Source organism: Pristiophorus japonicus, chromosome 5 (genome assembly GCF_044704955.1).
Source record: "Pristiophorus japonicus isolate sPriJap1 chromosome 5, sPriJap1.hap1, whole genome shotgun sequence".
Taxonomy (NCBI): Eukaryota; Metazoa; Chordata; class Chondrichthyes; family Pristiophoridae; genus Pristiophorus; species Pristiophorus japonicus.
This window is the reverse complement of record NC_091981.1, coordinates 165,073,480-165,096,491: the sequence shown is the minus strand read 5'-3', so window position 1 is coordinate 165,096,491 and position 23,012 is coordinate 165,073,480. Positions and strand designations below refer to the sequence as shown.

General features: G+C 42.7%; 1 protein-coding gene across 2 annotated transcripts in view; it reads left to right on the top strand.

Moving 5' to 3' along the window:
- Positions 1 to 23,012, top strand: part of casd1 (CAS1 domain containing 1) — a 200,160-nt gene that overhangs the window by 125,541 nt on the left and 51,607 nt on the right. Inside the window, exons 4-6 of one of the 2 annotated variants that reach the window (XM_070881075.1) lie at positions 720 to 840; positions 3,681 to 3,725; positions 6,279 to 6,341. In XM_070881075.1, coding sequence (XP_070737176.1) covers positions 720 to 840; positions 3,681 to 3,725; positions 6,279 to 6,341 — 229 coding nt within the window. Of the gene's footprint in view, positions 1 to 719; positions 841 to 3,680; positions 3,726 to 6,278; positions 6,342 to 8,860; positions 9,079 to 23,012 lie in introns of those variants that run through there. The other variant, XM_070881076.1, reaches the window with a different exon arrangement.

Here is a 23,012-nt window from a genome sequence, read left to right as displayed (position 1 = left end):
ATATTCAAGAGGGAGTTCGATGTGGCCCTTGCGGCTAAAGGGGTATGGAGAGAAAGCAGGAAATGGGTACTGAGGTGAATGATCAGCCATGATCTTATTGAATGGTGGTGCAGGCTTGAAGGGCCTACTCCTGCATCTATTTCCTATGTTTCTATGGTCTATAATTTCTGGGTTTATCCCTGTCTGCGTTTCTGAAGAGGCAATTATAATCTGAGTCTCTAATATTTCTTCCTTGCTCCCCTCCGGCTCCTCAGATGTAAACCATCAAATCAAGGGTGATTTGTCTACCTTAATTTAGAGTAACTTCTTTAGTACTAATGCTTTGAATAATAACAATTCTGCCCCAGTTCTGGTGGTTCTACAATCCCAATGTTCACAACCCCTGTGGAAACAGGACTGTACTTAGTTCAGCTGCCATTCCCTCAATCTCCACTATAAGCTTTTATCCTTCATCTCTTAGCAGCACTATCCTTATTATCTTGCCATTAATATGCTTGTAGAAACCTTTTTTATTGTCCTTTATGTCTAGTACAGTTTCTTGATTATAAGGTAGCTGGAATCTTGTCTGTTCCAAATAGTGTTTGCATGACTAAAACTGAATTGATATGCCATTTTTTATAAAATCAAAAAGAAAACAAGGACAGCAAATGCATGTGTTTGTATTCAAATGTCTTTTTTACTTCCCTTTATAACTTGTAGTTGTGATATTTTTCTTTCAGTGAAGTGAAGAGCTGTCTTATGAGCAAATACATAACCTTTGTAGGAGATTCCAGAATTCGGCAGTTGTTCTACTCCTTTATTAAAGTTATAAATTCTGGAATTAAAGAAAGCGGTAGCAAGGTATGTATCTATTCTTTTGCTTTAACTTAGAATGTTTGTGTGATTATTAGAGGTAAGGGTTTTCACTCGGAAATTATTTTTAATTTCTACCATACAGTAAATAACAATACCCGCACTCTGGAACTTTCAGTTTGGTTTTGGCTTCTGAGTTTTCCCCAATGATTTTACTCTGTACAGCTCCAACATTAAGTAAATACACCAAAAAGTCTTAATTTTAGAAACCAGTATCAAGATTCTTTGTACAGCGTTTTAAAGTTGAAATGAATTATTGTGTGATTTCTGTACACTGGCACCTAGCTGTATTAACTACATATGATTGCTGGAAGTAAAGAAGTGAGAAAAGTAGTGGGCAGCAACGGAAGTCTCTGTGATGTAACTAATAGTATTTTCTAGTACGAAAATATTATTCAGGAAATGTGTTGACAGTTCTCTGTTATTCGGAGTAAGGAAAGAGCTTAAAATTTGATATTTTGGGTGTTTGAATATCTGTTCTGGTTGGTCAACATTCAAACTCTGCATAGCGAAGAAGTTTTTGAACAATTCAGTTTTGAAATGTTGGTGCACAGCTATTTTATTGGTAACTAGAATTTGGCATCTATGATCATAATTCAGTTAGATTTAGCATAGTTATGGAAAGGGCAAAGATAGACCAGGTGTAAAAATTCTCATTTGGAGAAAAGCAAATTTTACTAAGCTGAGATGTGATTTAGCAAAACTGACCTGGAAACAGCTACTTGAAGGTAAATTGGTGTCAGAGAAGTGGGAGGCGTTCAAACTAGGACAAAGAAAAAGGGTGGAACTCCCAAATCTAGAGCCCTCTGGATGTCAAGGAGCATACAGGGTAAGATAAGGGGGAAAAAAAAGGCAAGCTTTTGTCCAACACACAGTGCTCAATACTACAGAAAGCCTAGAGGAGTATAGAAAATGCAGGGGTGAAATTAGGAAACCAAAGAGGGCAATGAAAAATATTGGCACGTGAAATCAAGGAATACCCTGACAAACATGATTGAATTTTTTGAGGGGGTATCTAGGAGGATCGATGAGGGTAGTGCGTTTGATGTAGTGTATATGGATTTTAGCAAGGCTTTTGATCAGGTTCCAAATGGCAGACTGGTCACTTAAGTAAAAATCCATGGGATCCAGGGCAAAGTGGCAAGTTGGATCCAAAATTGGCTTGGAGGCAGGAAGCAAAGGGTAATGGTTGATGGGTGTTTTTGTGACTGGAAGATTGCAGAGCTCAGTAGGAGGTCACTTGCTTTTTGTTGTATGTATCAATGATTTAGACGTCATTGTAGGGGGAAGGATTAAGAAGTTTACAGATGATACAAAATTTGGCTGTGTGGTTGATAGTGAGGAAGAAAGCTGTAGACTGCAAGAAGATATCAATGGACTGGTCAGGTGGGAAGAAAAGTGGCAAATGGAATTCAATACGGGGAAGTGTGAGGTAATGCATTTGTGGAGGGCAAACAATACAAGGGAATACACAATAAATGGTAAGATACTGAGAAGTGTAGAGGAACAGAGGAACCTTGGAGTGCATGTGCACAGATCCCTGAAGGCAGATAAGCTGGTTATGAAGGTATAGGGGATACTTTTCTTTATTAGCCAAGGCATAGAATACAAGACCAGTGAGGTTATGCTTGAACTGTATAAAATACAAGTTAGACCACAGCTAGAGTACTGCGTACAGTTCTGGTCACCACATTACAGGAAAGATGTGATTGCACTAGAGAAGTTACAAAGGAGATTTGCAAGGATGTTGCCAGGACAGAATAATTTTAACTTTGAGGAAAGATTGGATAGGGTGGGATTGTTTTCTGTGGAACAGAGGAGGCTGAGGTGAGATTTCATTGAGGCGTATAAAATTTGAGGGGCCGAGATAGAGTGGGTAGGAAGAACCTATTGCCCTTAAGAGAGGTCAATAACCAGAAGGCGCAGATTTAAAGTAATTGGTAGGAGGATTGGAGGGGAGTTGAGGGGAAATATTTTTACCCAGATAGTGGTGTGGGTCTGGAATTCACTGCCTAAAAGGCTGGTAGAGGCAGAAACCCTGATCACATTTAGAAAGTACTTGAAGTGCTGTAATCTTCAAGTGCATATCCAACTACATACTGATTACATCCCAAGAGCTGGAAAGTGGGATTAGGCTGGATAGCTCTTTTTCGGCTGGTACCGACACGATGGGCTGAATGGCTACCTCCTGTGGCGTAAATTTTTGAGATTGTATCTGCAACAAATGATTTGTGCTACTACTCCATTTACAAAAGAACTGTTAACTTGGTTTTCTTTATTTCTAGAATATTGGATAGAAGGGTGTGTGTGTGTGTGTGTGTGTGTGTGTGTGTAGGCTAACTGATCATAAAATACCAAGTAAATTCCGTGCATCAAATTATATTCTCGGCACTGCAAATTGAGATTCTGTTTAACTCTACCCACAGCTGAGCTTGCTACTAATGTCAATATTTTTCAGAATAAAGAAAAGGAAATAAAGGGCTGAGAAACTCTTCTGTCATGCTGTGTTCAGCTCGCATTCAATACATTCAATATGCGTTTGTGTATATGTGAAAACAACTCTATTTATACTGAGAACTTAACATCAGCAAACATAGTAAATTTAGAGTTGAAGATTGAGCAAGACCCAATCTGAGTACTAGGAGTGTAGTTTTTTTTAAAAAAAGAAACATTTCACTGATTTCAATGGCCACAGAGTCAGAATGTTGGGGGTTGTGAGAATGTGTGTGAATGTTAAAGGTTGCATGTTCATGCTGTAAGCATTACTGCCTGTTAAGATTTTTTTTAACTAATTTAAATTTTATTGAATAATATGCTTACTTTGACAGCATGAGAACATTTCCTTTGAAGACAAAAGTACTTCATTGAAAGTTGTAAGTCCCAATATTTCTTTCAGATTTTAATGCAGTAAAGTATACTGGATCACCTTTTTTCTGTTTATAACTTGATCAGTGATCATAGAATCATAGAAGTTTACAGCACAGAAGAAGGCATTCGGCCTATTGTGACTCTGTTGGCCGAAAGAGCTATCCAGCCGACCCACTTTCCAATACTTGGTACATAGCCTTATAGGTTACAGCACTTCAAGTGCATATCCAAGTACTTTTTAAATGCGATGAGGGTTTCTGCCCCTGCCGCCCTTTCAGGTAATGCATTCCAGACCCCCACCACCCTCTGGGTGAAAAAAGTTCTCCAACTCTCCTCTAATACTTCTAGCAGTTAATGTAAATCTACGCCTCCTGGTTATTGACCTCTCTGCTAAGGGAAATCGGTCCTTCCTATCCACTCTATCTAGGCCCCTCATATTTATATACACCTTAATTAAATCTCCCATCAGCCTCCTCTGTTCCAAAGAAAACAGCCCCAGCTTATTTAATCTTTCCTCATAGCTAAAATTCTCCCATCCTGGCAGCATCCTCATAAATCTCCTCTCTGCCCTCTCCAGTGCAATCACATCTTTTCTGTAATGTGGTGACCAGAACTGTACGCAGTACTCTAGTTGTGGTCTAACTAGTGTTTTATACAGTTCAAGCATAACCTCACTGCTCTTACTTTCTATGCCTCGGCAAGTATCCCGTATGCCGCCTTAACCACCTGATCTGCCTGTCCTGTTACCTTCAGGGATCTGTGGACATGCAATCTAAGGTCTCTCTGTTCCTCTACATTTCTCAGTATCCTACCATTTATAATATATTCCATTGTCTTGTTAGCCCTCTCCAAATGAATTATCTCACACTTCTCTGGATTGAATTCCATTTGCCACTTTTCTGCCCACCTGACCAGTTCATTGAGTCTGCAGCTTTATTCCTCACTATCAACCACACAACCAATTTTTGTATCAACTACAAAATTCATAATCATGTCCCCTACATTGAAGTCTAAATAATTGATATATGCCACAAAAAGCAAGGGACCTAGTACTAAGCCCAGAATCTTACTAGAAACAAAAACACCCATCGACCATTACCCTTGCTTCTTGCTACTTTCCCTTCGATCCCATGGGCTTTTACTTTACTGACCCGTCTGTCACGTGGGACCTTGTCAAAAGCATTGCCAAAATCCATGTAGACTGCAGCGAACATGCTACCCTCATCGACCCTCCTTTTTACCTTAAAAAAAAATTAAATCAATTTAATTAGACTTGACCTTCCCTTAACAAATTCATTCCGTCTCTCCTTGATTAATCCGTGCCTTTCCAAATGACGATTAATACTGTCTCTCAGAATTTTTTCCAATAATTTGCCCACCACCAAGGTTAGGCTGACCCCATAATTTCTAGGTTTTTCCCTTTCTCCATTTTTAAACAACGGTACAGCATTAGCAGTCCTCCGGCACTACGCCTGTAAGCAGAGAGGATTGGAAAATGATGGTCAGAGCCTCCGCTATTTCCTCTCTTGCTTCTCTTGATAGCCTGAGATACATTTCATCTGGGCCTGCTGACTTATCGACTTTCAGAAATGCAAAAAGCCTTAATATTTCCTCTGTTTATCTAATATTTCGCACTCCTCCTAAAGTACAATGTCTACATCGGCCCTCTCGTTTGTGAAGACAGGCACAATGTATTCATTAAGTACTGTACCCACATCTTCCACCTCCACGCACAGGTTACCTTTTTAGTGATATTTGTGTTCACATCAACTTGAAACTTAGACAGTTTTATGGCCATTTCATAAAGTAATCAGTGTATAGATAATAAATGGCACATTTCACAAGTGCAGCTTGGAGAATATTTTCTGAAAACTAAATTTAGCATGAGTCAGTCATTACATTCAAGAAAGGAGGGATGAAGAGAAAATTGGGGCGCTGGAAATAACATCCACACAATTTTGGCTATTAAATGGCAGCTGTTTTAAATATAAGCTACAATTCTCTGATTTACCTCTTACGGCATTATGAAAAGTTCCAATTGGTAGGAGTGCTTTTTTTTCATTAAATACAGGGAGATTCCATTGATAGGCTTCATGAATCCATCTGTGGAAAAATGTAGTTTGTGGCTGCACTGTATGCTCTTTAGGTGCATTACAAGACATCCCTGACTCCCCACAATGGCTGAGTGTAAATGCACCATATGTGGTACTGAGCTATACAGAATGGCAAGGTATATTGGATTGATCCCTGTTGCCTGTGCTAAGAGAGCTGTTCTGAGAGCATGTGGGAGCTGCAATTGATCTCATTGTTTCTGAACGAGGAAGCAGAATATCTTCGGTGACAGCACTGTAACATGTGTGTGGATAAAGGGCAAGCACAGAATTAAGCTTAGCTGTGATGCTCCCACAGCTTTCCAGCTTTTGTCTGCATTGTCTGCTTAATCTTTTTGAACTGCATCTTTGCTTCTACGTTTCATAACCTCACCAAATAACCAACATGTTAAGAACTAGAAAATCCTCTGCTTTTGTTTAGTGTTTACACTTTTTTCCCAACTACAGGATTTTTTGTGGTACCCTGAAGTAAACAACTCCATGAAGGACTGTTTTAAGGCCTGGACTGAGGTTTGTCTTAAAATTTTAACTCATTTTGTATTAGATTTATTTTCTAATATTGAAAAATAAAAATAACAATAATTTACAAGTTTAAATATGATCAACAAATTAAATTATTATGGAAAGTATGCAAATAGATTGAAGAACATGAGAATTACTGATTGAGTGGGTAATTAGTCTGCTGAAGTCCCTTTTATCCTACAATTCTAGTTTACTTCATTGCTGCAGTGGGTGACCTTGGATAGGCAACTGAAAATTGCGTGTTTCTGTGTTAGGACCACAAATGAAATATTCCAATATTAACTTCTCTTCTGTTAATCATTACATTCTTCTGCACCACCATTTCCCCATAGTTTAGTTCCATGGCTTCCCACACCTATCCCAACACATTAACATAATCTCCTGAAATGGTTTCTCCTCCCATGCTGGCACAATCGCCTCTGGTGTGTCCTAAGGCTCATCTTCAGTCCCCTCCTATGCATTAACTATATGCTACTTGTCAACAACACATCTGCAAACACTGCATTACTTTCCAATTTTATGCTGACCATGCCCAATTCCATCACATTTGACCCCATAGTTATTGCTATCATCATAGGCAGTCCCTTGGAGTTGAGGATGACTTGGTTGTTTCTATACTATTAGTCTGGCTCACAGACATCGGGCCTGAAATTCAGTACCACTGGAAAGCTGGTGCTTCCCTCACCTTTTTGTGGCCATTAGTGGCAAAAAGATTTTGTGGCTGGGCCACCCCATATTCAGCTCCAAAAGTAAACAAATGGGTTCCAGCGGTAATGAACCCTTTCAAAGTGGATTTTTCAGCAGTGTGGCTGTCTTAATTTGAGTGTTATCACCACTGAAAAATTCAGTATGCAGGTAAGGGTTTCTAACGAGCCAGCTGTTCCTTGGCCATTTTAAAGGCCAGAGTTTGCAGGAAGGCCCTGAGGGGGGGAAAAGAGTCTGGAAGGATGGCTGGTGTAAGAGGTGCAAGGAGAGCCAACAGATTTACTGATATGGAGCTAGAGACACTGATGGACGGTGTGGAGGACAGAAGAAGAGTACTGTTTCCTGACGTGAGGAGACCTGGCATACCGCCAGTACATAATGCATGGAGGGAGATTGCAGGGGAGGTTTTAAGCACCTCTATATATGTGAAGACGCACCCTCCCAGGAGGATGCTGGCTAGTCTGCACCCAACCCTTCCAGGCCCAGAGGTGTTCCAGGGTGGCCGAGAAGGGCAGCTGTAGGTCCCAGACAACAACCAGATCAGCCTTCCTCGACCCATGATGCAGCCACAGGGATGACAGTTAGGCGTAGTGTTAGGATAGTCACTCATAACAGGTATTATAGTAAGATGCACAGGGGTAAAAAAAAAAAAATGATTACAGTATTATATTCTTTATGGTCTGTTTTTGCAGTGATTTGTATAATTGGATAAATCTTTATTTTTGGCACATATATCTGGCCAGGTGTTTCATCTGGGAGTGGGCAATTCTGCGTTAAGGCACTCATTGCGATGGCCATTGAAAGTGGTAGCTGAAGGATCATGTGTGGATGGGATTATCTGAAGTGAGCAGCTGTGAGACACAGCTGCACCTTCCTTCCAGGGTTGTGATGGGGACGTGGTGTCCTTGGAGATGGAGCACGCGGTGTCCACCGGTACGCTCGCGGTCTTCCGCGAGAGATGGGCGCCGGAGGGACTGGAGTGCATCATTACCCACGGCAACCAAATTTTAATTTGATTTTGTATGTTTTAAAGTTTAATTTGTTTTATTGCCGGTTTTAGTGTCCCCTGAAGTCGGGGGGGCAATTGCATAATTTGCCTCTCTGTGCCCTAAAAAAAACAACAAAAAAAACACCAAAAAAAAGGCACCTGAAAAGTGTTTGGAGTATTTCCCCCCCCCCCCCCCCCCCTCCCCCTTTTAATGAGGGGGCACTTGGATTAATTGTTTATTTATTTGCAACAAAAGAGTTGTGTTGGGGACGTTGTCTCCTAGCTCTGGGGCGACAGGGATCATCATCCTCCTCCTCCTCAGGTGGTACTGCTGGCTCGACTTCCAGCAGCTGTCTCCTCATGATGGCCAGGTTGTGCAGCATGCAGCAGGCCACAACGATTATGGAGACCCGTTGAGAGTACTGCAAGGTGCCACCAGAACCTCTGCTTGAGGATGCCTATGCACTGCTCGATGATGTACCCGGTGGCACAATGAGTGTCGTTGTATGCATGCTCTGCCGCTGTCCTGGGGTTCCGCAGTGGAGTGAGCAACCAAATGGACGGGATATCCCTTGTCTCCATGCAGCCAACCACAATCCCGATTTGGACCGGTGAAGACGGTGGGCACACTGGTCTGACGAATCATGGCTGCTACCTGGGTACCTCGCATCAACTGCCAGGATCCGACACTGGTGGTCACACACGAGCTGCACATTCAGAGAGTGGAAGCCTTTGCGGTTCACAAAGATCTCGGGGTGGTGATGTGGCGCCCTCAGCCCAACGTGTGTGCAGTCAATGGCACCCTGCACCCTCGGGAAGCCTGCCATTCGAGCAAATCCGACCTGTTTGTCCCTTGTCATCGGGAAGGAGATGTACTGGACCCTTCTCCAGGACAGTGCATCTGTGACCTGCCGAATGCACCGAGAATTAGGAGACATTGCTACTGTCTGCAGTGGCAGTCTGGAAAGACCCCGTCGGGTAAAAATTCAAGGCGATGGTGACCTTGCTCTCCACAGTGAGGGCAGTCCTGAGGTGTGTTTGAGGCTGCAAATTTTCTCTTAGGACAGTGCAGAGCTCTCTCAGTACTTCTGTCCGAAATCGTAGTCTTCGCAGGCATTACTCATCAGTGAGCTGGAAGGAGAATTGAGGTCTGTAGATCCTTTGAGGGTACGGCCTCCTTCTCCCACGTCTGCGTTGGCCACCTCCCCTGGCAGCTGCCTGCTGGCCATCTCCCTGGTCCTCCTCATTCTCGGGCTCCTGTGGAGACTCTTGCTAGAAAGGCTCCTCTCCCAGTATTTGAGGGGGGCTGGGGGCGGGGCAGTCAGCATCTCTCATCCTCCTCCTGATGCCATCTCCGTCCTGGGCCCCCTCGAGCTGCATATATCAGCACACGCTTCTCTCGGTTGTGCAGCCATGGCTGCTACCTCCCTTGCCCGCTGCCTCTCTGCACGGTGCTGACAGCGACGCCTTCTGCATGCCACCCTGCATCTGACCAGGTATACGAGGTGTCGTCCTCCTAACACTCCTCCCCTCCTCGGGGTCAACCCCGCCAAGCAGGTCTCTGCAGCCCACAATGAGGCCTATAGGCCTCCACTAAACAGTCAGCAGGTTTAATGAAGCCAAAACAAGTACTACAGCTTATTGCACTTTTTTAATTCAAATCAAAACTTAATTAAACTATTTTTCTGCCAAAGGGCCCCCGATCGCGGCAACACTCCAGTGGTGTTGCGTTCGAGTACTAACTTGAATAGCTGGCAGGGGCACTGCCTGAAGAACTCCTACCTTTTTATAAGTGTAAATCCAGGTGGTGGCCGTATTCCAGTGGCCTGGCCACTGCTTCCCTTACCTCCTTTACTCTGGCTTCACCCTGCCATTTCCAGCGGAAGTGAGCACTGCTGGAATCCCCCCCCCGCCCTGCCCCCGAGCTGAATATGGCTTGGGGAGGGAAAGGTACCCGACCTCGGTGGCCGATTTTTTTCGATCGACCGCCCAAACTCCGTGATAGCTGTCCCTTCGGGGACAGTGAATTTCGGCCCCATCAAGTCCAAAATATTGGCAAGATCAAAGCAATTTTGCAGAGTGCTTGCCTGCAGCTAAATGCCTTTCACTCTGATTCACTAATTTCCCCAGATTCCTGCTTGTGTAGAACCCAGTGATTTCCTACCTCGGTATTTTTGTTTGACCCTGAACTGAGCTACATCTGGTCTGTTAGCATGACTATTACAATATCACATGCTTGCACCCCTACCTTATCCCCTCTACTGCTAAGACCTTCATCCACAACTTCATTTTAAGGATTGTTTTCTCAAATGTCCTCATCAACTTTTCCTTCTTGACCCAATCTAATCTCCAAAACTGTGGACAAGTCTTCTGTTAAAAGCCTTGTTACACTTATCTCACATGTCCACTCTCAACTTTACTAGCTCCATGTGCCCCAGAAAATTGATCTCAAGATCTTTGTTGTTCTTTTCAAATTTCTTCAGAATATTGCCCCATCATACTTGAGAAATTTTCTCCAGCCCTATGTCCTATCCTGCACCTTTATTCCTTGCCTGCTTCATCTTGCCACCTCTCTCTTAAAGCATATCTCTGGAATAAGCCTTCAATCTCCACTCTCACTCCAAACTGCTTCACTTTCAATTGGGTGTCTGCCTCTCCTGTAAAGCTCTGAGGTGTTCTTTTATGTGAGAAGTTTAGATAAATGTAAATTGTGTGGCATTGACCGATTTATGGCTCAGCATCTGTTACTATATTGATTTAAAATTGTGAAGTACCTTGGGATTTAGCTTTAAAAATACTGTATAAATGCAAGTTGTTTCAGTCTCAAAATTGCAATTTACAAAAAAGCCAATTCTTCAAAAAAGAATCTGTGAAAATCTTCAGATGCCATGACATACCCCTCATTTCAACAGGGTATGCTATTTTTAGTATCCTAGAATCTTACAGCACAGAAGGAGGCCTTTTGGCACGTGCATGTGCCAGCTCTTTGAAAGAACTATCCAATTAGTCGCACTCCATTGCTATTTTTCTCTCCCAAGTATTTATCCAATTCCCTTTTGAAAGTTATTATTGAATTTGCTTCCACCACCCTTTCATGCGTTTAAAAAAAAAAAAAAAAATTCTCATCTCGCCTCTGGCTCTATTGCCAATTACCTAAAATCTGTGTCTTCTGGTTACAAGTGGAAGCAGTTTCTCCTTAATTACTCTCAAATCCCTTCATGATTTTGAACACCTCTATTAAATTTCCCATTAACCTTCTCTGCGCCAAGGAAAACAATACCAGCTTCTTTGGCCTCTCCATGGGCCCAAATTTCCCAGAGTTGCCCCATTTTTTTTTGGAGTAAATAGCTTTTTTTGGGAGTAACTTAAAAATCGCAAATTTCCCCATTTAACTTGCTCCAATGTATTCAGTTAGGTTTTTTTTAAATTTAATTTGTTCTCCCCAAAAGGGACCGTGACAAGCCACTTACACCTATTCTGGCCATAGAAGCAAATTTGGCCAGCTGAAAGTTACTCCAAACTGACTTCGGCCAATGTATGTGGCCACTTTTGTAGGCACAGAAAATCGTTACCGACATTTAAGAAATCAGCGCAGAGAGCCAGAGATTGGGGGGAGTGGGTGGGAGTGGGAGAAAGAAAGGTGAATTAGAGGATTTCAAAGCTCTGAAGACTTTCACAACATCAGCACAACATTACAGCATCTTCTGTACAACATCACTATAAATAAATGAAAGATGAATCAGCTACAGAATATAGAGCAGTCCTACCTTGCCGACTGCAGAACGCACCGGCTAGCCCTCCCGCCAGGGCTAGGGGCGGCAGGCACACATGACTGTAGGGGTGAGGGATTTTTACTTTTTACAGTTGACCCTAAATGTTACGTGGTCCTACTGGAGGATGATTCAGTTTTGATGCAAGGTATCTTTTATTTTAAATGTTACAGTGCACTTCAACGATACAAACAATAACAGCCACAACAGGAAAGAAAGTCTGTATCCATCCCTCACCCACATCTCAGAGAAAGTGCACTTCCTTATAGGGTCGGTGATGGTGTTGGGGGCCCGGCTTGGGTCTGACCGTGTGAAGTGGGAATGGCATTTGAGTCTCCGGCCTTTGTGCCCTTATTGCAGAAGCCAGCTCCCTCATGGCATCTGCCATTGTCTGCACATCCTCTGAAATGCCCACCCTGACTTCCGTCTTCATGCAGAAAGTTCACCCGATAGTGTGGCGACTTCACCACGCACCCCACTGACGGCCGCCACGAGTGGTCTTGAGAGGGCATTGGTCTCCTCACCCAATGAAAAAAACCTGATTAACTTCTGCTTAGCCTCTCGGGAGAGACTGGTCGGCTTCTCCTTCCCCTTGCTGTGGGTCTGCCTAGTGGCACCCCTCCAGTGCGAAGCGCAGGCTGGGACGCTGGGGGACTGGGTGTCCCGGGATGCATTTCCCGACCACCACTCGGACCCGCGATCTCGGAAGATGTGACCCCATGGAAGGTTGACGAGGAGTTAATGGAGGGTAGTGTGATGTCCTGTGATATGTCCTGATCGATATCGTGGTCAGCATTCTCCTAAGCACACATTTCCATGGACCCCTCCTCCCCCCACCCGCCTTGGTCTGGAGCGCACACATCTGGATCCTCAGGATCTTGAGCAGTGTCGTTGTCTTCTGCAAAAGACAACACAACAGTCAAATGCAGCACAGGAGGGGGCAGGATGGGTGGCATGAGTAGTCTCACGCATAACAGGCCAGTCAGCAGGTTGATTTGAAGGGCGACTGTGCATTTTAATGACTCGCCCTCACCCTCGCATGTGGGGTCCAGCTTGTGCAGAGCTTATTGTTTTCTGCTGGAGCAAGGCAGCAATCCTCTGTTCCAGGGGTGTCAGTTGGTGCAGATTTGGCAGACCTCCTCCTGTTCTAGTTCTCTCCCTCTTGTGGGCCAATTTCTTCTGCAAAGATGAAAATATTAATTTTCAGACGTGTTGCACTTCTGATGGGTGGAACACATACAGATGCTCACATTTTCCACTGCAATTCAATTTAATGATGAAGATATTACTTACACTCACTACTTGATCAATGCCCTGCCATTTCTTCTTGCACTGGCTTCCAGATCTTGCGGTGTTGACCCCAGCAGAGAATTCTTCAGCAACGAGGTTCCAACTTTTTCTAATTTCCTTGGGGGAGATCTTTGACGGACCACTCTTGCTGATATCCAGCTCCAGCCATTTCTCCACAATAACAGTCACTAATTTCTCCACTTCCTCATGGAGGAAATTCTTGGTTCGTCTTGCATGCTCTTGCACCATTTGTCTATTGGACTCAAACGCAGGTAATGTTCAAAGATCACACTTACACCTCTCTTACACCTATCCAGCACTCCTTTTCACTCCCTCAGCCACACACAAATCAATATTCAGACTTCACCTTTATGCTCCATAGCCACTTATTCTGAGGACGCTCTCTCTTTAATTGGCCGATTGCCAAGCTTCCTGTTATACTGCGCATGCGCACAAACTGAATCACCCATTGCACATGCGCGCGCGCACAAACGGTTATGCGTACCTCTGTCGGCACTACACGACACGCTGGGCCCAAGCTCCGCCCTTCCCCCCCCCCCCCCCAAGACTCTGCTGTGCAACGCTGATGGATCCGGACGACGAGGGAGTGACCAAATTCAGAGGTAGATTTTTGGCACTTTTTTTCCTCCAGGACGTTGGCGCACCATATCGAAATGCACCGCTCTAAGCGGCTGGGGAAATTTGGGGCCCATATAACTAAAGCCCCTCATCCTTGGTACCATTCTAGTAAATGATATTAATCTATCTACGTAACTACTGCTATTGACTAATTTCCTCAATCTGCCCCTTCACATCCTGTATGCTGCTATATTTCTTCAGGGGTCTTCACTGATTTCTAACTTAGCAGTGTGACTCTGTTGTGGAGTCCAAGTCTAACTTTCAATATTCACTGTAAACCACTCCTTTCTAGTATTGAACTAGCCCCTCCTGGTCATGAACCACCAATATCAGTGGAATATAATTGTAGCCCTGGGATCCAACTTTTGCACCTTTGGTTTATGTTGTGTGTCTAATACACTGTTTGCATTGCAGCTGTTTGATAAAATTCAAAAGGAACTCACAAAACTTCAACTATATGTGCACATTTCACTATAATCTTCAGTTTTGAGCTTGCATCAGTGTACCTTTAGCAAAGGGCAAGCAAACTTAACATGTCATCTGTGTGATTAAGAAAAGTCAGACTGAGACACAGGAGTATAAAATAAAGTACAAAATGGATTAAGATAGTAGTTGGTGTATCTTTACCAACCGTAACAGTCAAGATGTAATTTTGTGAATCTGCTCACTTCTAGTCGAATATTTTTAACTGAAATTTTCGTTGTGCTCTTCCAGTCTTTTTTAAAGTCTGTCTCTTGATTTAAGCAATCTGTCGTATGCATATTTTTCTCCACATCGTGTTTCCTGGGGCAATATCTATTACATAACTGAAATCCCAAGTTTAAGGCTAAATATTTCAGTTTTAACACATTTTAAGTTTATTTAAATGTTTTCCTTAAATGAATTTGCAAGATCTGCTCTAAATATGGCCTTTCTTTAAAAACTCTTCCTTGTAGACTAAATAAAGGTAGCTCCTCCGTTTGAATAACCTGCCTGTACTACTGTCTGTGTTTAGGATAGATTTTATTCCTAAGGGAGCAACAAATGCAGACATTTTGTAATCTGCCTAATAACTAAGTGGCTTCAGAAAATACATATTTATTGAATCAGTACAGTGAGAGTATAAATATAGTAATTAATGTGCTATGTTGGTCATAGTACTTATACTTTACAGTATTCCAGCAGTATTATAGGTTTTTTACCAAGATCTGAGAGTAGACTCAACAGGAACTTGGGCGATTTGACCAAATGGAAAATAAAAAGTAAGGAAAATAATCAATAAATAACTTTTTCCTCTGTTTTGTTATCTGTACTAGAAAATGTGACATTTGAGATTTTTCTGTTTCTATTTGTTCAAATGTTAGTCCTAAATTAAGTTGCCCTTCATTATCTGAAGTTTGTCAAATTTTAAAATCCAACTTTGATATAGATTAAATAGGGTTTAAAGAAAAAGGTGGGAGCCAGTGTTACAGCAGTGTATTGTATACTTTTATAGAACATTTATTTATATGTATATAGTCACATATGTTTATATGACTATATATATTTTGTGTGTGTGTGTATGTATATATATATATATATAATATATATAGATATTTATATTGCGCATAGACTGCAGTAAAAGGTGTTCACACCTTGGATCTGGAATGGTCTTGGTACTGAATCTTGGACCTGTATTTAGTTGGTGAGGTTGGGATAGCAAAGGAGTTTAGTGACTGTGATCTGGCGTACATATGGGACTTCTAGCCTAGATGACATTGAACACCTTCCTGTTGCCAACTTTCCCACCCCTCATAGATAATGTTGCACCAGCAGGTCCAGTTCTCCCAGGCTGCTTAGCTAAGGGGAAGTCTTAGATTTAGAATTGATCAGCTCGCATGAGAATTTGAAGCATATCTGACTACTAATTGGAATGCTAAATTTACCTTTAGTTAATTTGAAAAGTTTCCCAACCACAAGGATTGACTGCATGATCTTCAGGAAAACGTTGCTTCCTCAGATTAATATACCATATGTTGGTCCAAAATATTTTTGTGCCAGCACAGTGTTTTAATAGCAAACTCAGGCATCCAAAATGACAGGAGCTCAACTCCAGATCAACTTCGCTCCAAACTACATAATTCTCAGACAATCCGATCTCTTTCCAAAGTTAGGTCTGATCACACTCTTGCTCTGAAGGATGTTTTCACATGCCTTGCTTCTCTGGGTTGGTGTGCAGTACAGTAGTCATGGTGATAAATTGTCATATTCAATCCAAGTTATAAAATTCCCAATGAAGTACTGGAACAAATCAGCAAACTCAAGATCAAAATGTAAATCTTTAAAAGTTTGATCCCAGAAAAGCAACTAGTCATGATGGTACAGTTACTTAACTTCTTAAAGCCTTATGTGAGGAACTAATTACTCAACTAGTCGCTCTCATTCCTGATGTGTCTATCAACCAATTCTATCCAGGTGCTAAGCACCATATGTCCTGACTTTCAACAAAAAACAATCTGATAACTGCAGACTGCTTGTTGCATCAAAACTTACAAGAGTAAGAAGTTTCTTGCAACATCTTAATAACACCCTGAAGTCTGTGCCAATTTGGTTTTACAGTAGATATGTCTTGTGAATCACTGCTCCATATCAACTGCAAAGTTGATTCAATATTTATGGCACCCTGCAGTTGTTGAGAAGTTGTCCCCCTTTGTGACACATCTGGTAATCTGGGTACATGACATCCTCAGTGGATATCCAGTGATAAGTGGATGCTTGTCTTATTGTAGCACTTAATCAGGATTCTGGCATGAAAATATGCTTGGCTCTTTGATTTTTCATCTTGATCAATGACCTGTGAGAGATACAGGTACAACCTCCAAATCCAGAAACCTCAGGACCGAGGCCGTTCCAGATTTTGGGTATTTCCAGATTTTGGAACACATTTCCGATGTCCCGAATCCGGAAACGCTGAGGTTTGGGTATTTCCGGATATCGAAGACTAAATCCGACGTCCCGAATCTGGAAACCTTTTTGGTTCAGCGGTGACCCGTAGTTAGTAAGAAAAAAAACGCCCAGGAAAAGCCTGCGTTGCAGCCCTTGGGACAGTGGTAGGTATGAAGACCTGCAAAAAAGATAAGTCAAAGTTTTTATTAATTCTTTTGCAGCAGTTAGATAGTTAAGTGTCTTGTCTTGTGAATGTTTTGTGATTTTTTGTTTTGTTTTATTGCAATTTTTTTTGGGGTGGGGGTGGGGGATTATTTACTGTTGTGAAAAAAATGTCCGAATTTCGCAATATTTTTACGGATTTCGAATGACCCCTCCATCGATCTGTGCGATGTCTGGATTTCGGAACATTCCGGATTTTGGAACTCCGGATGTGGGAGATTGTACCCTGTATTATCAAAATTAATCTCTGAGTCAACAATGGGATGGTGAATGCACAAATGATCCATTTGGTGCTGAGAAGGTAGATTGTTACCCACTCATCTCTACTAGAGATGCATACTTTCTCCAATTAGACATTCAAGTTCTTGACTTGGTAATTGCATGTCATCAGTGTTGAAGAAAAGAAGTAGCAAAGATGACATGACAGGTTGAGAAGAGCAGGAATTCTCAAGACGCTTGGCCTCAGTCATCATTAGTCATTTCAATGTTCTATAAAGCCTGTCTTCCCATGATGTTAGGTTGGAGAAAGTATGCATTGCTAGGAGTAGAGGTGTGTGGGTAATAGTCTACCTTCAAGTGTTATTATCTTCATTTTCTCAGTACCGAATGATTAAGGTCTCAACCAAGGAAGATGATGTTGCCAAAGTCATGGTGAAACGGTAGGTAGTTGAGATATTGAATGGGATAAAAATTGATAGAGGTGGCACGAGTAAGGCTGGCTGTACTTAAAGTAGATAAGTCACCTGGATGGTATGCATACCAGGATGTTGAGGGAAGTAAAGGTGGAAATTGCGGAGGTACTCTCTATAATCTTCCAATCCTCCTTGGATACGGAGCTGGTGCCAGAGGACTGGAGAATTGCAAATGTTACACCCCTGGTCAAAAAAGTGTGCAAGGATAAACCCAGCAACTACAGGCCAGTCAGCTTATAACCTCAGTGGTGGGGAAGCTTTTAGAAACGATAATCCGATACAAAATTAACAGTCACTTGGACAAGTGTGGATTAATTAAGGAAGCCAGCATGGATTTGTTAAAGGCAAATCGTGTTTAACCAACTTGATTGAATTTTTTGATGAGGTAATGAAGAGAGTTGATGAGGGCAATGCGGTTGATGTGATGGACATGGACTTCCAAAAGGTATTTGATAAAGTGCCGCATAATCAGTTTGCCAGAAAAGTTGAAGCCCATGGAATAAAAGGGACAGTGGCAGCATGGATACAAAATTGGCTAAGTGACAAGAAACAGAGTAGTACTGAACAGTTGTTTTTCGGACTGGAGGAAGGTATACATTGGTGTTCCCCGGGGATTGGTACTAGGACCACTGCTTTTCTTGATATATATTAATGATTTTGACTTGGGTGTACAGGGCATAATTTCAAAATTTGTAGATGAGACAAAACTTGGAAGTATAGTAAACAGTGAGGAGCATAGTGATAGACTTCAAGAGAACATCGGCCAGTAGAATAAGCGGACACATGGCAGACGAAGTTTAATGCAGATAAGTGCAAAGTGATATACTTTGGTAGGAAGAACAAGGAGAGGCAATATAAGCTAAAGGGTAAAATTCTAAACTGGGTGCAGGAAAAGAGAGACCTGGGGGTGGGGGGGGTTATATGTGCACAAATCGTTGAAGGTGGCAGGACAGGTTGAGAAAGCGTTTATAAAGCATACTGAATCCTGAACTTTATAAAAGCAAGGAAGATATGATGAACCTTTATAAAACAATGGTTTGACCACAATTGGAGTATTACGTCCAGTTCTGAGCACCGCACTTTAGGAAGGATGTGAAGACTTTAGAGTGGGTGCAGAAAAGATTTACAAGAATGGTTCCAGAGATGAGGGACTTACGTGGATAGACTGGGGTGGTTGTTCTTAGAGAAGAGAAGATTGGGACTAGCCGAGAGCCGGCATGGGCTCAACGTGCCGAATGGCCTCCTACTGTGCTGTAACGATTCTATGATTCTCGATTACAACCTATTTTTCTTGAAATCAGTACAGTACAAAGGAATGCAGGTCAGTGAACTGATTGAAAAAAGTCATCTGCATCCCAAATTCTATTTGCTTCAGCATCAGAGAGAAGTGGCCAGCTTGTATGCTCTGCTGTACTGTGATCAGGTACCATTAGAATTGATTAAGCCAGAGTTTCAACCTACATAACATAAGAAATAGGAGCAGGAATAGGCCATTTGGCCCCTCGAGTCTGCTCCACCATTCAGTAAGATCATGGCTGATCTGATCCTGGCCTCAGCTCCACTTCCCCGCCTGCTCCCCATAACCCTTGATTCCCTTATCATAGAAAAATCTGTGTCTCTCCACCTTAAATATATTCAAAGACCCAGCCTCCATAGCTCTCCGGGGTAGAGAATTCCAAAGATTCACGACCCTCTGGAAGAAGAAATTCTTCCTTATTTCTGTTTTAAATGGGCGACACGTTATTCTGAAACTATGCCCCCTAGTTCTAGATTCCCCCATGAGTGGAAACATCCTCTCTGCACCTACCCTGTCAAGCCGCCTCAGAATCTTGTAAGTTTCAATAAGATCACCTCTCATTCTTCTAAACTTCAAGGAGTATAGGCTGAACCAGCTCAACATTTATTCATATGACAACACCTTCATCTCAAGAATCAACCTCGTGAACCATCTCTGAACTGCCGCCAATGCAAGTATATCCTTCCTTAAATAAGGAGACCAAAATTATACGCAGTACTCTAGGCGTGGTCTTACCAATGCCCTGTACAGTTGGAGCAGGACTGCCCTACTTTTATACTCCATTCCCCTTGCAAAAAAGGCCAGCATTCCATTTGCCTTCCTGATTACTTGCTGTACCTGCATGTTAACTTTTTGCGTTTCATGTACAAGAACCCCCAGGTCCCTCTGTACTACAACATTTTGTAATCGCTCCCCATTTAAATAATAAGTTTTATAATTTCTCCTACCCAAGTGAATAACCTCACATTTTCCCACATTATAGTCCATCTGCCAAATTTTTGCCCACTCACTGAGCCCATCTTTATCCCTTTTGTAGATTCTTTGTGTGCTCCTCACAACTTGCTTTCCCACCTATCTTTGTATCATCAGCAAATTTGGCTACATTACACTCGGTCCCTTCATCCAAGTCTTTAATATAAATTGCAAATAGTTGAGGCCCCAGCACTGATTCCTGTGGCTCCCCACTAGTTACAGTTTGCCAACATAAAATGACCCATTTATCCCGACTCTCTGTTTTCTGTTAGTTAGTTAGCCAATCCTCTATCCATGCTAATGTATTATCCCCAAATCTGTGAGCTCTTATCTTGTGCAGTAACCTTTTGTGTGGCACCTTATCAAATGTTTTCTGGAAATCCAAATATACGATATCAACTGGTTCCCCTTTACCCACTCTGCTCATTATATCCTCAAAAGAACTCCAGCAAATTTATCAAACATGATTTCCGTTTCATAAAACCATGCTGACTGCTTGACTGCATTATGATTTTCTAAATGTCCTACTACTACTTCCTTAATGATGGACTCCAGCATTTTCCCAATGACAGAAAATAGCTAACTGGTCTATAATTTCCTGCTTTCTGTTTCTTAAATAGGGATATTATATTTGCGGTTTTCCAGTCCGCTGGGCACTCTCCAGAATCCAGGGAATTTTGGTAGACTACAACCAATGCATGCACTATCTCTGCAACCACTTCTGTTAAGACCCTAGAATGCATGCCATCAGGTCCAGGGCATTTTTCCACCTTTAGTCTCATTAATTTGCCTAGTACTTTATCTCTAGTGATAGCGATTGTTTTAAGTCCCCTTCTCCACCGCCCCCCCCTCTCTGGCAATAGCCCCATGATTATTGATTATTGGGATGTTTTTAGTGTCCTCTACCATGAAGACCAATACAAAATATTTGTTCAAAGTCTCTGCCATTTCCCTGTTTACCATTATTAATTCTCCAGTCTCCTCCTCTAAGGAACCACGTTTGCTTTAGCTACTCGTTTCCTTTTTATATACCTGTAGAAGCTCTTACTGTGTGTTTTTATATTTCTTGCTAGTTTACTCTCATATGCTATCTTCTCTGTCTTTATCATTTTTTTAGTCGTCCTTTGCTGGTTTCTAAAAATTTCCCAATCTGGCCTTCCACTGTCCTTTGCAGCATTGTATGCTTTTGTTTTCAATTTGATACCAGCCTTTACTTCCTTAGTTAGCCAGGGATGGTTCATCCATCTCTGAGCATCTTTATTTGACTACTCCAACTCACTCCTGGCTGGCCTTCCACTTTCCACACTAAGTAAACTTGAAGTCATCCAAAACTCAGCAACCCGTGTACTAACCCGCACCAAGTCAAGATCACCCATCACCCCTGTGCTTTCTGACCTACATTGGCTCCCAGTTCAACAACGCCTTGATTTCAAAATTCTCATCCTTGTTTACAAATCACTCCATGACCTTGCTCCTCCCTATCACATCATCTTTTTCTGCATCACAGTCCTACAAGATGTCTGCGCTCCTCAAATTCTGGCCTCTTGAACATCCCTCATTATAACTGCTCAACCATCGGTGGATGCGCCTTCAGTTGCCTGGGCCCCAAACTCTGGAACTCCCTCTCTAAACCTCTACGCCTCTCTACCTCTCTTTCCTCCTTTAAGACGCTCGTTAAAACCTACCTCTTTAAACAAGCTTTTGATCATCTGCATTAATTTCTTCTGTGGCTTGGTGTCAAATTTATCTGTTTGTCTGTAACAATGTTGTGAAGTGCCTTGGAACGTTTTACGATGTTAAAGGCACTATATAAATAAAAGTTATTATTTCTCACTGGAATAAATCTTTGAGAGTTATGAACTTAATTCTAGGAAGAAATAGCTGGAGAAACTGTATCATTATGTTCTGTATTTTTTTTTAAACATGTTTGTATAGAGCTCCCCAGTGGCTTAGTTGGTAAATGTTCTGCCCAATATGAAACTGAGCAACATAAACCAGGAAGATCGTAGGTTTGATCCCCTGTTCTGCTGAGTTAGCTGATCTCTGCTCGAACTTGCAGGGGACAGCAGAACTAAGGTAGTCACTAATGTAAGGTAGTCAGTAATAAATCCAATAGGGACTTCAGGAGAAACCTCTTTACCCAGAGAGTGGTTAGAATGTAAAACTCTCGACCACAAGTAGTTGAGGTAACTAGCATAGACGCATTTGAGGGGAAGGCAGATCAATACGAGAGAGAAAGGAATAGGCTATGTTGATGGGGTTAGATCAAGTAGGGTGGAAGGCGGCTCGTGTGGAGAAGATAAACTGGCATGGACCTGTTGGGCCGAATGACCTGTTTCTGTGCTGTAAATGGCCTGCGCTGCTTCTGCCTATAGAATTGTTTTTGATCGTATTGTTGCCTGATACTTTGTTGCTTCATACTCAGTCACTTGCTCTTGTGTTGGCTGTTGGTAACACAAGACGGATTCTCTCAAGTTTCCCTATGTTCCCAGAATCAGCAAGTTTAGTTGTACCTGCTGTGCCCAGTTTAAAAAGTGAATAGGGTAGTATGATACTCCCATTTATTTCCCTTTTAGTAACCTTCAAAAAATACATTCGAAGTTAGAAAAATAAGATAATGGGCCAAGTTTCGGGCCGCGCCTACAACGGCGCAGCCCCGACCTGGACTCCCATTTTTCACGCCACAAAGCGCACCTTAAAAAAAACTTACCTATTCTCCGGCTCCCTGCAAGCCCTCTGGAGCTGGGCGCGGCGCAGCACAAGCTGTGGGGGGCGGAGCCAGGTCATACGCTGAAAACAGTGCCGGGACCTCTGCAGAGGCGCGCTACAGTGGGCGCGTATGTGCAGTAGCTCCAGGCGCCCAAAACTGTGTGGGGCTGCGTTGATAAGGCTGCCTCCCACGCCCAGCTCCTGCTTCCTTGGACCGGGACCTGATCCAACTTGACTTCCCCTGACCTCCGCTCCCGACCCCCCGCTCTCGATTTCCGCTCCCGACCTTCCCACCCGACCGGCCTCCGCTCCCGACCCCGATCTCTGCTCCCGACCACCCCCCCCCCCCCCCCCCCCCAAACCGACCGACCCACGTTCCCCCCCGGACCCGACGCCACCTACCTGTCAATCCAGTAAGCCCCTCTTCCCCCCAATCTCTTTTCCTCCCCCTTCTCTCTCCCCCCCTACCTC